The 14,621-nt window shown below is 42.8% G+C and overlaps 1 protein-coding gene across 2 annotated transcripts; it reads right to left on the bottom strand.

Annotated features, from left to right (window-relative positions):
• Positions 1-330: 330 nt before the first annotated feature.
• On the bottom strand, positions 331-2,896 carry PRR30 (proline rich 30). Of its 2 annotated transcripts, none has more exons than XM_020886231.2 (3): positions 2,547-2,896; positions 2,419-2,470; positions 331-2,139 (listed from the first exon to the last, which is right to left on the bottom strand). In XM_020886231.2, the coding sequence occupies exon 3, from the start codon at positions 1,776-1,778 to the stop codon at positions 579-581; it is 1,200 nt and encodes a 399-aa protein (XP_020741890.1). In that variant the 5' UTR covers positions 1,779-2,139; positions 2,419-2,470; positions 2,547-2,896; the 3' UTR covers positions 331-578. The 2 variants fall into 2 exon arrangements, with proteins under 2 accessions (XP_020741890.1, XP_020741891.1); XM_020886232.2 differs by having other exon boundaries at positions 2,751-2,896.
• Between the last annotated feature and the right edge of the window lie 11,725 nt (positions 2,897-14,621).

Genomic DNA, 14,621 nt, shown 5'->3' with positions numbered 1-14,621 from the left:
ACACCTCCTGCGGCTCCCTGGCGACGTCAGCATGAGTCTTTGTTAATCTGAGGTGCAACCAGAGGAAGGGACCCAGTGGCTTCATCTCTGGGGATGCCATTAACTGTCCTACCAAATTGAGTTAAATGTATGAAGGGCCTGGCGGAGCCTTCTGCATCTCTCAGTTGCTCAGGTCTTGTGGGTCCCTTGACCTCTTCAGATATAGCGCGTGCACTCTCCTTGACCATTCTGTTAACTTTGACTCTCCTGCACCCCTTGTTGGGTTCTGGTCACCCTGAAGGTACAGCCACCCACAGTATCTGCTCAGCAAGACGCAAACACAAGTTTTGCAGGGTCAGGCTTTTTTTTTTTTAATTGGATACACAGAAGGCTGAGTGGGGCCTCAGATGCCCTTGGTCCTCTTCAGCCAGGAGAAAGCAGACTCCACAAGGGGCTCCCCGGGTTCAGGACTGGAGAACACACCTGACCTCCAGCCAGCCAGCCCTTCAGAGTGTCTCGGGGGCTCCCTGAGGTCTGGGGCCGGGCAGGGCTGGTGGGGTTCAGAGGAGGTGCTCCAGGGGGCCTCCGTGGCTCTGGTACTAGAGTGGTGACTTTTGGGGAATGGGCCCTGGAGAAGCAGGTCTCTTTGGGGCAGAGGAAGGCCTGGGCTTCAAGTGGACCATAGCCTGTTTTGGTGCCTGAGTTGGAGACTCTGAATGGCGCGTGGAGTTTAGTGACTGGCGGCCTACAGACCTGAGGCTCCCGTTCTGGGAGAGGGTGCCTGGGCCTAGATCTGCCTGGGCCAGAGCTGCTGGGGCTTGAGCTGCCTGGGCCTGACACCCACTGGCCTGAGCAGCTGTGGCCTGAGGCCCTGCTTCCTCCGGCTTTTTTTTTGGCAGCAGATGTAGGGCCTTGGCCTGGCCCTGAGGCAGGCGGAGGCCAAAGCCAATGCCCATGCGGAGCGGTCCGGATTCCTTGCCCTGGGTACAGGGCAGCAGCTGGGGGAAAGCAAGCAGTATGGGTCCAGTCCTGTACCTGGGGATGGGGCAAGAGGGGGTGCGGAGCTGGAGACACACCAGGCATACAGGGTACTCCACGACCGGGGCCTTGTCGGCTTGGCCTAGCCACAGGCGCTGCAAAAGCAGTAGCTGCAAGTCGTGGGCGATACGGCGGTGTCCCAGACGGAGCACCAGGGCCTGGGCCAGGGCTCCTGGGTCCTTGAACTCTGCAGGGTCCTTCCCGCTTGCCACGCATACCCCCTCCTCCCCAGGGGACCTGGTTTTCCTGTACTGATGCAAGTGCCATGCCTGGCCGTTAGAGTGGACCCCACGAGAAGGTGGGTTGGGGCTCGGGGATGTGAGAGTGGAGGTAGGTAGATCTTCGAGGTGGAAAGGCAACTGGCAAGGCGAGCCGGGGAAAGAGGAGTTCTGTGGCTGAGAGGGCGAGGAGGAGTGCGTGAGGGTAGCAGAGGGGAATAGCCGGCGGGAAGGCGAGGAAGAACAGGGAGGGGAGAGAGAGAGGCAATTCTGATGAAAGAAAGTGGGGGAATTTGAGAGAGAAGAAGAGCAGCGATGTAGGATGAAGTCCGAATTTGAGTCAGAAGAGTAGAGGTGGGAGCCCGCAGAGTGGGACCGTGGGGGAGGAGAGCAAGATGGCTGGGTGGAGCGGAGTGATTGTTGGCGAGGCTGAGGTTGTAGGTTATAGAAAAGGGAGTCTGCAGTTTGTGAGGGGCCCTGAGGGGGCCGCCCAGGGGACGCTGTGTTCCGTAGCAGCACCTGGGCCTTGTTTGGAGGCAGCATTGCCTTGAATCCGGAAGGGACTGGGGTGCCAAGACCAGAGATGAGAGACCTGGCAGACGCAAGACCAGTATCTCTGAAGCCTGAAGTGGCTGAGAAATCAAAACCTTCTGTGCACAGAATGTGGCTCCAGCCTGGTGTTGGTATGGCTTTAGGTGGCACTCGAAGGAGCCACCCAGCCCTGGAGCACCAGGTTCTCTGAGTGTTCGGGCAGGAGCTTGGCTCTAAATGTGGTCTCTCACTTGTTTGCAGCCGGCCATTGATGAGGGGTGGAGGGCATGGAGGATCTGAACTGCCTCTCTGGAGCTGAGGGGCAGCAACAGTTATCTGGGTGGGCCACGGGGGAAGACACAGCCCATAGGATCTGTAGAGAAAGAAACAGAGTCCATGACACAGGGAGACTGGGTCCATTTCTGACTCTGGCTTATGTACTATGTACAGGCTGGTTTGCCAAGATCCTAAATCCATATCACCTCTGGGGTCAGAAGAGCTGGCAAAAAGCTCCAGAGAAGGTGAGACGGAGGAGGAGAGGAGAGGCAAGGGAGGGGAGGGTGGAGAGGCTGGAGTTAGAAGAGGGGAATTGGGAGATGGAGACTGAGATGGAACTAGGAATTGAGGGTATTGTGGTCCTGGGAACTCTTACCAATAAAGATTCCCCTGGGCCGTTTCTCAAGGCACTTCAGTGATGAGGGGACCTTGGAGAGAGGGAAATACAGTCAACAAATGGTGGATATGCCCCTCTGCCCCCAGCGTCTGTCACCCTAAACTCACTCTGACTCAGATTTTAGTCTGAGTCTTGCCCTCAGTCCTTCAGCCAGGAGGAGGTCTTCTATTACAGGTGTTCGTTCTCTTAAATCCACGTCACAGACTACGCGAGCATCCTGGTTTTGTGGCACTCTGGTGGCCCTAGTCCCTGTCTTCCCTGACGCTGATGTCCTCTGACTCAGCCCGGCCCCAACCCAGATGGCTTTTCACCCTCAGTAGCAGCAGTAGCAGTGGGGCCAGCTGGTGAAAGCCTCTGGGAGACGGAGACTGTGTCTAAGGGGCGGCCTCGCCGCCCCCTTTGGGAGCTGGGAACCCCATTTCCTGGAGCAGTTCTCCCTGGCACCTAGTGCCTATGTCACAAAGGCCGGGTGCTGACATCATAGGCTCTCCTCATCAAGGCTCTAGGACCTTCTCTCAGAGATCATTTGAAGGCTGGCTCTTGACAAAACTGAAGCAAGCACCATTCTTTGGGGCATCCAATCTCTCCTTCTGGGCCTAGTCCCCACCTCTGCTCTGTGCCCTTGTGCTTTACAGCTCCCAACACCTCCTCCAGCCAGGGTTCTCCCCAACTGTACAGCCTCTCTGGTCTGGGCGCTCCCTTCAACTTCCTGTTTTCCTTTGCTTTCTGACCGTGCGTGGTTCATGGTCCACACCTTTCCCTCTTTGGATTTGCTTATATGTCTACTTTTTTTTTATGTTTGCTTTGAAAAAAAATCCTTTGTGTTTTATAATTTTTAGCTTTATCACAGTATAATTCATAAATAAAATTATAATACATTTTAAGTGTATATAGTGATATTTGATACACTGTGAAAGGAATTCTCCCAACTGTTAATGAATACATCCTTTACCTCATATATTTACATCTATATTTGGCAGGGAGATAAGAACAGTTAAGTTCTGCTCTCTTTGGATACGCTTATATGGGTTTTTGTTTGCTTTTTTTGTTGTCGTGAAATTTTTAGGCCATGCCACATGGCATGTGGGATCTCAGTTCCCCAACCACAGATCAAACCCATGTCCTCTGCATTGGAAGCATGAAGTCTTAACCACTGGACTGCCAGGGACATCCTGCTTATATGCTTTTACATCTATTTTTTAATGGCTTTACTGAGATATAATTCACATACCATACAGTTCACTCATTTAAAGTGTGTGATTTACTGTTTTTTGTTATACTCACTGGGTTGTGCAACTATCACCACAATATAATTTTAGACCATTTTTATATCCCCCCAAAGAAATTTCATACCCACAGTCACTCATTCCTCCCTCCCCCCAGTTCCTTAAATCTACTTTCTGTTTCTATGGATTTGCATATTTTAGACATTTTATATGGGTGGAATCATACAACATGTGGCCTTTTGTGTCTGTCTTCTTTCACTTGGTATTATGTTTTCAAGGTTCCTACATGTTGTAGCGTGTATCATTACTTTATTCCTTTTCATCACCAAATAATGTTATATGGAAATACCACATTTTGTTTTCCCATTCAGTTTTGTTGGTTTTACTTTTTTTGTCAATTATCAGCAAGGCTGCTGTGAAAATTCTTGTACAAGTTTGTATGGATGTATGTTTTCATTGATCTTGAGTAGATAACAGTGAGTAGAATTGCTGAATCACATGATAAGTCTATATTTAACATTTTGAGAAGCTGCCAAACTATCTTCCAAATTAGTTGTACCATTATCGAATCCCAAGAGCAAGGCAAAATGCTTCCAAGTTTTCCTATCTTCACCAACACATGCTATTGTCTGTCTTTTTTATTTTAGCAATCTTAGTGGGTGTGAAGTAGTATAATATTAGGATTTTGATTTACGTTTCACTAGTGACTAATGATGGTGAGCATTTTTTATGTGCCTATTGGCTATTTGTTTATCTTCTTAGGAGAAATATCTATTCAAATCTTTGGTCCTTATTTTAATTAGGTTTTTTTTGTTCTTATTGTTGGATTTCTAGTGTTCTTAAGGGAATGGATACCCATTCTAGTATTCTTGCCTGGAGAATTCCATGGTCAGAGGAGCCTGGTGGGCTACACTCCAAGGGATCACAAAGAGTCAGACTGAACAACTGGATGAGTAACACTATGTTTTTTGGATAAAGAAGTCTCTTATCTGGATATACAAGTCTCTTATCAGATACATGGTTTGCAAATATTTTCTTCTATTCTCTCGATAATCTTTTTAATTTCTTGATGGTCTCCTTTGATTCATGAAATCTTTTAAATTAGAGTCCAGTTTATCTATTTTTTTCTTTCCTTGCTTCCTTTTGGTATCTTATCTAAGACATTGCTTAACCCAGGGTCACAAAGATTTATTGTTTTCTTCCAAGACTTTTGTAGATTTACCTGTTAAATTTAGATCTATGATCCACTTGAAGTTAATTTTTGTATGTGTTGCAAGGTAGGGGCCCAACTTCAGTCTTTGGCATATGCCAAAGAATTGTCCCAACACTGTTGAAAAGTCTATTCTTTCTCCACTGAATTGTCTTAGTATCCTTGTCAAAAATCTGTTGACCATTATTCCAGTTCCCTGTTGTTCCTGTAACAAGTCACCTCATACTTAGCTTCTTAAAACAACAGAAATATATTATCTCACAGTCCTACAGATTAGAAGTCCAACATGAGTCGTTAACTGCACTAAAGTCAAGGTGTTGGCAGGGCTGTATTCCTTTCTGGAGGCTCTCAGGGGAACCCATTTTCTTGTTTCTTCTACCAGCTTCTAGAGGTTGCCCAAATTCCCTCTCCTCTTCAAAGCCAGCACCGTTGTATCTCCATGACCATTCTTTATATATATATATAATTTTATTGATTGATTTATTTTTGGCTGTGCTGGGTCTTTGGGTCTTCTCTAGTTGTGGCGAGCAGGGGCTACTCTCTAGTTGTGTGGGCTTCTCATTGCAGTGGCTCCTTTTATTGTGGAGCACAGGCTCTAGGGAGTGGGGGTTCCAGTAGCTGCGGCATGTGGGCTCAGTAGTTGGTGGCTCCGGGGCTCTAGAGCACAAGCTCAATAGTTGTGGCACACAGGCTTAGTCGATCCGTGGCATGTGGGATCTTCCTGGACTACGGATGGAACCTGTGTCTCCTGCATTGGTTGGCAGATTCTTTACCACTGAGCCTCCAGGGAAGCCCTCCATGACCCTTCTTCTGACTCTGAACTCCTCCGCCTCTCTTTTCAATTTAAAAGTACCTGTGTGATTCCATTGGGCCCAACTGGATAATCCAGGATAATCTATTTTAAAATCAGCAGATTAGCAATTTTAATTTCCCCTTCCCAGGTAACCTAACATTTGCACTGGTTATAGGGATTAAAAAACGGACCTTTGGGGAAGGCATTACCCTACCTGCCCAAATCTTGACTAGTTGCCTTGCTAGAATCTGCAGAACGACATTGAATAGAAGTGATGAGAGCAGATATCCTTTTCTTCTCCCTGATCTTATAGAGAGTCCTCTTTTTTATTCTTGGTCAGTCTAGATAAAGTTTTGCTGATTTTGTTGTTCTTTTTAAAGAACCATTTATTTTTTCCATTTTCTCCATTATTTTTCTGTCTATTTCATTTACTTTTGTTCTGATCCTTATTATGTCTTTTCTTCTACTTGCTTTGAGCTTAGTTTTTTCTTCCCTTTCTGGTTTCCTAAAATGTGATTAGATCATTAGTTTGAGAGTTTTCTTCTTTTTAAAATGTAGACATTTACAGCTATATATTCTCCCTTTTTCCCACTGCTTTAGCTGCATCCCATAAGTTTTAGTGTGTTGTTTTTTTGTTTTCATGAATCTCAAAATAATTTCTACTTTTGCTTGCAATTTCTTCTTTGACTTACTGATTGTTTAGAAGTATGTTGTTTAACTTCTACATATTTGTGAATTTGCTAGATTTATTCTATTACTCATTTCTATTCCATTGTAGTTGGAGAACATACTTTGTAGGATTTTATTTATTTATTTATTTTAAATATAACAAAGATGAATATTTTTTAAAGATGAATATTTTTAATGATAAAAGGTATAATTCACAAAGAAGATAAACATCATAAGTCACTAGACACCTAACTATAAAGAAACCAAGATACATAAAGCAAAAAATCAGAAGAAATATAAGGGGAAAAAGACATATAATCATACATAGACATATTAATATTTCTTTGAGAATATTTTATAAAGTGCAGAAAAAATAGGAATAACATCTTGAATGATGTTATTAATAATTTAAATAGATTTATATTTAATTAATTTATACTCATCTTATATCCTACACAAATCTATTTAAAATTTTATATCTCATACATTGGAGAAGGCAATGGCAACCCACTCCAGTACTCTTGCCTGGAAAATCCCATGGATGAAGGAGCCTGATAGGCTGCAGTCCGTGGGGTCGCTAAGAGTTGGACATGACTGAGCAACTTCACTTTCACTTTTCACTTTTATGCATTGCAGAAGGAAATGGCAACCCACGCCAGTATTCTTGCCTGGAGAATCCCAGGGACGGCGGATCCTGGTGGGCTGCCGTCTATGGGGTCGCACAGAGTCGGACACGGCTGAAGTGACTTAGCAGCAGCAGCAGCAGCAGCATATCATACATTGTTATTAGGTGTCCATAGGACATTTAGAGAAGCTGGCCAAAAGATAAACGTTACAAAATTTCAAAAAGTAGAATTCTTTGTTGTGTATGTGATTCAGTTATACACATACACATATATTATTTTTGAAATTATTTTCCATTATAGGTTATTACAAGGTATTGACTATAGTTCCCTGTGCTATACAGTAAACCTTTGTTGTTTTTTGCATATCTATTTTTGGATTTTTTTTTTAAATTTAAAATCCACTATTATCACTCAAGTTCCACATTATTATTACCTAGTAGTAATTAAATTAATGTGATAATCTGTAACCTAACAAAACCTCTGAATGAGTTTCTCTCTTCTCCTTTATTTTCTCCTGTGCAATTCCAAGCAAATGTGTAGTGTGCAGTATTGATTTCCAGTCTCTAAACTCCTTCAAGTCTGTGCTAGTAAACTGAGACAACTGCATCAAGATAGAGTCTATCATAGGATTTCCTGAAGCACAGAATGAAGAGGAGATTGAGCAAACAGGACCCGGGAAGGCACCAGTTGAACCAAGACAACTCTGTGATAAAATGTGAGAAAAAAATAAAGTACTCCCATGAATGTATTATTTAACTGACAACTCCACAAGTAATTCCTTCTGGAGCTGGGTAGACAGTTTCCACAAAAAGCTCAAAAAATGTAGGTATACTGATATTCAGGAACACTCCCAGGAGAATACAGGTGTACATTGTCACTGCTAGTGTCAGAGGGTCTCCTGAGGAGGTGGGGTCAGCAGTGGCTTGCCATGGGGACTGGGGCACCGGCAGCAGCCTACTTTGTCGGATTTTTATCTTTTAAAATCTACCGAGGCTAGTTTTATGCCCTAACATATGTCTGTTCTGGAGAATGTTCCATGAACACTTTGGAATACTGTTTATCTATTGTTGTTGAGTGTTCTTTGATGCCTGTTAAGTTTTTTTATTGCCTGTTATTAGGTTTATTTAGTTAATTGTGTTGCTCGAGTCTTCTATATCCTTATTGATTTTTCTGCCTAATTGTTGAATGCTGCTATTTAGTCACTAAGTCGTGTCTGACACTTTTGTGACCCCATGGACTATAGCCTGCCAGGCTCTTCTGTCCATGGGATTTCCCAGGTAAGAATACTGGAATGGGTTGCCATTTCCTTCTCCAGGAGATCTTCCTGACTCAGGGATCGAACCTGCGTCTCCTGCTTGGCAGATGGATTCTTTAGCACTGAGCCACCTAGGAAACTCAGTTGTTGAATACTGTAAATTTAAGATAGATTGATAGACCAGGCATGAGCTTTTCCATGAATTTGTCCATGAAAGGAGGGACTGCAGTCTTCAGTGAGGTTCTCAGGACACTTTCCCGCTCAGAAGCAAGCCTTCTTTAGAGAGTTGCCTTCCAGAAGTGGCATATATATTGTGTCATCAAGGAGGGCAGTATGTCTGAACTCTCACTTTCCATGATAAGAAATGAGCTCTTGACTCTGCCAACTGAAACACACAGCCTGAGGTAAGTGCCAGAATGCCAATTTATAAATTTATCTTAAAAAGTAGCTCACATGGACTTGCATATTCTCCCTTTCTAGTCTATTTGGGAAGTCAAAATGTAATCAGAATCCACATAATTAATTTACCATGAGAAATCATAGTTGCAGGGATTGACATACTGCTTTCAACATCAGTGATTCTCTCAAATCATGTAGACTGAACTGCCTGGGGGTCAGAAAGAGGCTTGATGCATGGTCTCAGAACCAGGAAAGCTGGGCAAACTAATAAATTGATTGCCTGATAACACCAAGCTAAGAGGTCAGTTTCATTTATCGCAACAGAAATACTTAAAGTCTGTTGAGCAAAGCATTATCTTTTCTGGCCAGTGCTGGAATGAGTATTATCAGATTTGTCTCTGTGATTCTTCTTTTGTTGCTCTTCCAAAGCTGATCGATATATTCTCTCAAACTAGCTGCTGTGGAGACTTGCCAAGTGGGAACTGTAATTTGCACTCCTGTGTTCTGACCCTCTGTGAGTTGCTTTTGTAGTTCAGCAACTTGATTTGCCATATCCTTGAGTGCTTGTTTGTATCTAAATAAAGTCTTTAGTTACTTACATAAAATTTCCCACATTACTCTTTTTGTGTATGCACATTTCAGTTATTTACATTTAAAAATTTTTTTACAATGTTGTGTTGGTGTTTTGCCACACAGCAATGCAAATCAGCCATAATTATACATTCATCTCTTCCCTCCTAGCCTCCCTCCCCTCCCCCCATCCCATCCCTCCAGGTCATCACAGAGCACCAGACTGGGCTCCCTGTGCTACATAGCACATTGCTCTTATTTCCTACTTTGTAAATGAGTTTTCTAGCCTAGAAATTATAATTATCCCCTTATATATTGATTTCAACAAGACTTTGACAGTACTGTGGTGGAAATACCTGAACCAACCAGTTGAACCAAAGGCTTGTTTGCCTTTTAGCTTTTCTTGTTCTTTGAAGTAAACAAACAATGCACAGATAAATTCCATTATTAAAAAATCCAAACAATGCATACATATACAGAGTAAAATTTAAAAGTTGGCCTTGATACTCTTTCTATTTCTACTCTCTCCAGGAATGTCCAGTGTTTGTCCTCTATTTATGGATATTTGAGTTTATCAGTTTTATGGATTTATCATAAATATGGATTTATCAATTTTATCAATTTATGGATATTTGAGTTTATCTAGTATTTGAGTTTATCAATTATAATTCAGTATCTCTGCTTATGTATCTCTAATCTATCATTTTCTGAAAGAGATGTGTTAAGTTCGGTTTGGTTCAGTTCAGTTGCTCTGTTGTGTCCAACTCTTTGTGACCCCATGGACTGCAGCACACCAGGCCTTCCTGTCCATCACCAACTCCTGGAGCTTGCTCAAACTCATGTCCATTGAGTCAGTGATGCCATCCAACCATCTCATCCTCTGTCGTCCCCTTCTCTTCCTGCCTTCAATCTTCCCCAGCATCAGAGTTTTTTCGAGTGAGTCTGTTCTTTACATCAGGTGGCCAAAGTATTGGAGCTTCAGCTTCAGCATCAGTTCTTCCAATGAACACCCAGGACTGATCTCCTTTAGGTTTGACTGGTTTGATCTCCTTGCAGTCCAAGGGACTCTCAAGAGTCTTCTCCAACACCAAAGTTCAAAAGCATCCATTCTTCAGTGCTCAGCCTTCTTTATGGTCCAATTCTCACATCCATACATGACTACTGGAAAAACCATAGCTTTGACTAGATGGACTTTTGCTGACAAAGTAATGTCTCTGCTTTTTAATATGCTATCTAGGTTGGTCATAGCTTTTCTTCCAAGGAACAAGTGTCTTTTAATGTCATGGCTGTGGTCACCATCTGCAATGATTTTGGAGCCCAAGAAAATAAAGTCTGTCATGGTTTCCTATCTATTTGCCATGAAGTGATGGGACCAGTTGCCATGGTCTTCTTTTTTGAATGTTGAACTTTAAACCAGCTTTTTCACTCTCTTCTTTCATTTTTATCAAGAAACTCTTTAGTTTCTCTTTGTTTTCTGCCATAAGGGTGGTGTTATCTGCATATCTGAGGTTATTGATGTTTCTCCTGGAAATCTTGATTCCAGCTTGTGCTTCATGCAGCCCAGCATTTCTCATGAGATGTATTAAAATCAATTATAACTGTTGATTTATATAGTTCTCCTTGAATTTCTCTCAGTTGTTGCTTTATGTATTTTTGAGGCTGTGTTACTAGATGCGAAGTTATGTTTATGATAACTAAGTCTTCTTGTTCTATTGTTCCTTTTATCATTTAGCAAATCACAGTGAACTTCAAAGACAAAACAACCCAGCTTTCTTTTCCAGAAGTTGGAAAATGACCACTAGGGCAAAATGGAAGAAATGAGAAGGAAGAAAATAAAAATAAGGCTAAAAATTAGTGAAACAGAGACTTTAAAAGAATAGGGATTCACATTCATTAAGATGGCAATTATAAAACAAAACAAGACAGAAAATAAGTGTTGTGGAAGATGTGGAGAAATTAGAATTCTTGTGCACTGCTGGTGGTAATATAAAATGATGCAGCTACTATAAAAATCAGTATGGTTGTTCCACAAAATATTAAAAATAGAATTATTGTATGATCCAGCAAGTTCACTTCTGGGTAAATACCCCCCAAAATCAAAAGCAGGATCTCAAAGAGATACTTGTACACTAATGTTCTTAGCAGCATTATTCACAATAGCCCTAAGGTAGAAATAACCCAATATTCATTGACACATAAATGGATAAACAAGATGTGATAAATGCATACAATGGAATATTGTTTCACAAAAGGACAAATATTGCATGATTCTACTCATATGAGGGACTCAGAGTAGCCAGATTCTCAGAGACAGAAAGTTCAGAGGTGTTGGGAGTAGGGGAAATGAAGAATTATTGTTTAATAAGTATGGAATTTCAGTTTTGCAACATGAGAAATGCTCTGGGGAGGGATGGCAATGATTTTTGCACAACAAAGTGAATATACTTATTGCCACTGAACTGTATACTTAAAAACAGTTAAAGTGGTACATTTAATAATAATTTTTAAAGATACAGAATATTAAAAAAAAGGCTGATCTTTGAACAAGTTGATAATACAGGTATGTTTCTGGCAACACTGATCAAAAACACAAAAAAGAGTTGTGTGTGGGAATTCCCTGGAGTCCAGTGGTAGGAATCCACACTTCCACTTCAGGGGGCTTGGGTTCAATACCTGGTTGGGGAACTAAGATCTCTCGTACTGAGTGGCACCAAGAAAAAAAAAGAGTTGGGTGCAAATAAAATACAAAACAAAAATAAATGGGAATATATCTAGAGACATAAGATTAAAAAAGAATAAAAGTGCATTTTTCCTTTGGACTGGAAGTAATCACACTTCTAGGTTGTTTCTATAGCACTTGAGGCACTGAGAGAAATATGAATGACTGTTCCAGAAAGAGAGGGAAAAGGCTACTCTTCTTGTCCTTTCGCACCGGTCCCCTGGCCATACAGATAGATTCTGAGCTTACTTAGTACTTCTTTCTCAAAGTGACCTCAAATGTGAATAGTATTCAAGAGGTCATTGTTCCAGGTGTAGATGACAACTCCTGGGAGGTGGAGCTCAAGTTCTTGGTTGAAAATGATCCTACTCTATCTATATCCACTTCCTCTCCACATCTCTGTAGACAAAGCCAGTCCCAGTATGAACTGTGAAGGGGCTTCGTCCTCATCCTGAAATAGTGGGGGCTGGTGGTGCTGTGCTGAAACAAAGCCCAGGAGGAGGAGAATCTGTCATCAGTACTAGAGGCCGAGATAGGAGCCATTAGGCCCAACTTCCATTAGTTAGACCAGTTCCTGGGACCCTACCTGTTTCCTACTCAAGAAACAGATGTCCCAGACCAACTTCGAAAAAGAATACTTGGTGTCTCAGTGATGAAGAATCCACCTGCCAATACAGGAGACACAGGTTCAATCCCTGATCCAGGAAGATTCCATGTGCCGCGGAGCAAATAAGCCCTGCACCACAGCTATTGGGCCTGTGCTCTGGAGCCTGTGCTCTGTCACAAGAGAAGCCACCACAATGAGATGCTCACGCACAGCAGCTAGAGAGTGGCTCCCACTTGTGGCAACAAGAGAAAAGCCAGTGCAGCAATGAAGATCCAGCACAGCCAAAAATAAATAAGTAAATTAAATTACAAAATACTTTAAAAAAGAGAGAGAATGCATGGCAGAACCTGTGCCTTCACCCATCATCTGTCTGTGTTCTCCATGAAGCCCATTTGGACCAATGTGGCAGAACCTGCCCTGCCATATCCGTGGCCTGGCTGTTAGGGACGAAGCCCAAGGCTGGGACAAAGCTGTACTTCACAGGACTGTCCGTCCACACAGGTGCATGCCGGTAGTCCTGTACCAGCAGAGATAGCCAGGCATGGCATGGACCTGAGCTGTGCCCTGTAGATGAGTCTCAGCCCTCATGCCTTCAAGACAAGCTTGCAGAGGCCCAGTCTGACTGCTCTGCAGCTTGATAGGAAACTTGTGCAAATACTAGAGCAATAGAAACGTCCCCTGGATTTTGACCTGGGAAACACCACCCCTGCACATCAGGCTTACCCTGTCTTGGTTCACCTGCTAGGGCTTTGTGGACACTATTTTTCATTGTGTAAGTTTTCCTTTCCTTTCTAGCATCTCTGCTGAGGATGCAAATCTGAGAAGTGAAAGTCTTGAGGTGAGTTGAAAGTCTTGAGTCCTGAGATGAAAGTCTGTGAAATCCCAGGTTAAACTGGCCATGACTTGGCAGTCCTGAGGACTGAGCATATGGGTAGAAGAGCTCCTTGAGAGTGTAGGAATGCACTTGGGCACAAGGAGATCTCTTTCCATGTGGCTGCAAGTATAGTTTTAATTTTTTTCTTCCTTCCTATCTGTGTCCTGACTCAGAAAAGTTGGAGCCAGAGCTCCCTCCTTCCCTGATAGGTTAAGTTCCTCCAGAAGGAGAGAGATCATACACCATTTACCATCTGCCAAGGGCTTTCATGAGTTCCCTTAGAAGTCTGGCTTTGACATTGACCTGATTACATTTCAGATGGGCTCTGGATGGAAGCTTGGGAGAGGCCTGCCTTAGTCACACCCAAATGCCTTCTGAGAAAGACAGTATTGAACTGAAAGTCTGAAAATACTTGCTACTCATTCTGTGGGCCACTCCCCATCTCACGGATGGTCAGATTTGGAATGCTCAATTTATCTGTTTATGGCAGTGGAATTCTCTGTAGGCAGCTTTTCAAAACAGGGCTGAGGGTCTTGAAATGAGCGTCCCACTGATTCTTAGCTCATCACTTGAAGGTTGGCATCTGATAACTTTGGAGTAACTACACGTATAACACAAGACAGTTCTGTTATGTCTGAAAAGTATGCAGTTATTGCTTTTTCCATCCATATGCCATTCTTCTGTCCTGAGGGTACAGTGAACAGGTCTTTCAAGATTGGTATGAACTTTGACCCCAAAGAGGATTGCCACAATAGTTTCTGATGACCCCCTTAGTTTCAATAACAGAGAGGTTCTTGTATAAGGCAAGGTTCTTATGCCCCTGAGAATGTGTATATCTCTCAGGTAAAGCACAGAAATGTTTCATATCAGTCTCATCTTGCGAGACCTGAACAGGATGGTCAGCCTGTTGGAATTGTTGGAACTTTAGGTTTTTCCCATTTTCTAAGCCAGGTGTTGCTCTTAGACAGCCAAACTGCCTAGTTGGGATGTCATTGTACATAGTGATCTACAACTAGATTTCGACACTTTACTGTGTATTGTGGAGTGTTTTCAGGTCACTATACACAGGTTTGCTTCTTATTACTGCATATCATTCCACACTATGAATATACCTAAATCAATGTCATCACTTCTTTACTGATGGACATTCAAGTCAGTATTACTTCACCTCTGTTTTCCTTTCTCTGGTTGGCTGAATGTCTGTCTCCCAGTATATCCTCCTTTGTTTCTCTGA

The sequence above is a fragment of the Odocoileus virginianus genome, chromosome 2 (assembly GCF_023699985.2).
Source record: "Odocoileus virginianus isolate 20LAN1187 ecotype Illinois chromosome 2, Ovbor_1.2, whole genome shotgun sequence".
Taxonomy (NCBI): Eukaryota; Metazoa; Chordata; class Mammalia; order Artiodactyla; family Cervidae; genus Odocoileus; species Odocoileus virginianus.
Note: the sequence above shows the minus strand (reverse complement) of the source record. Positions and strands in the feature narration are given on the sequence as shown.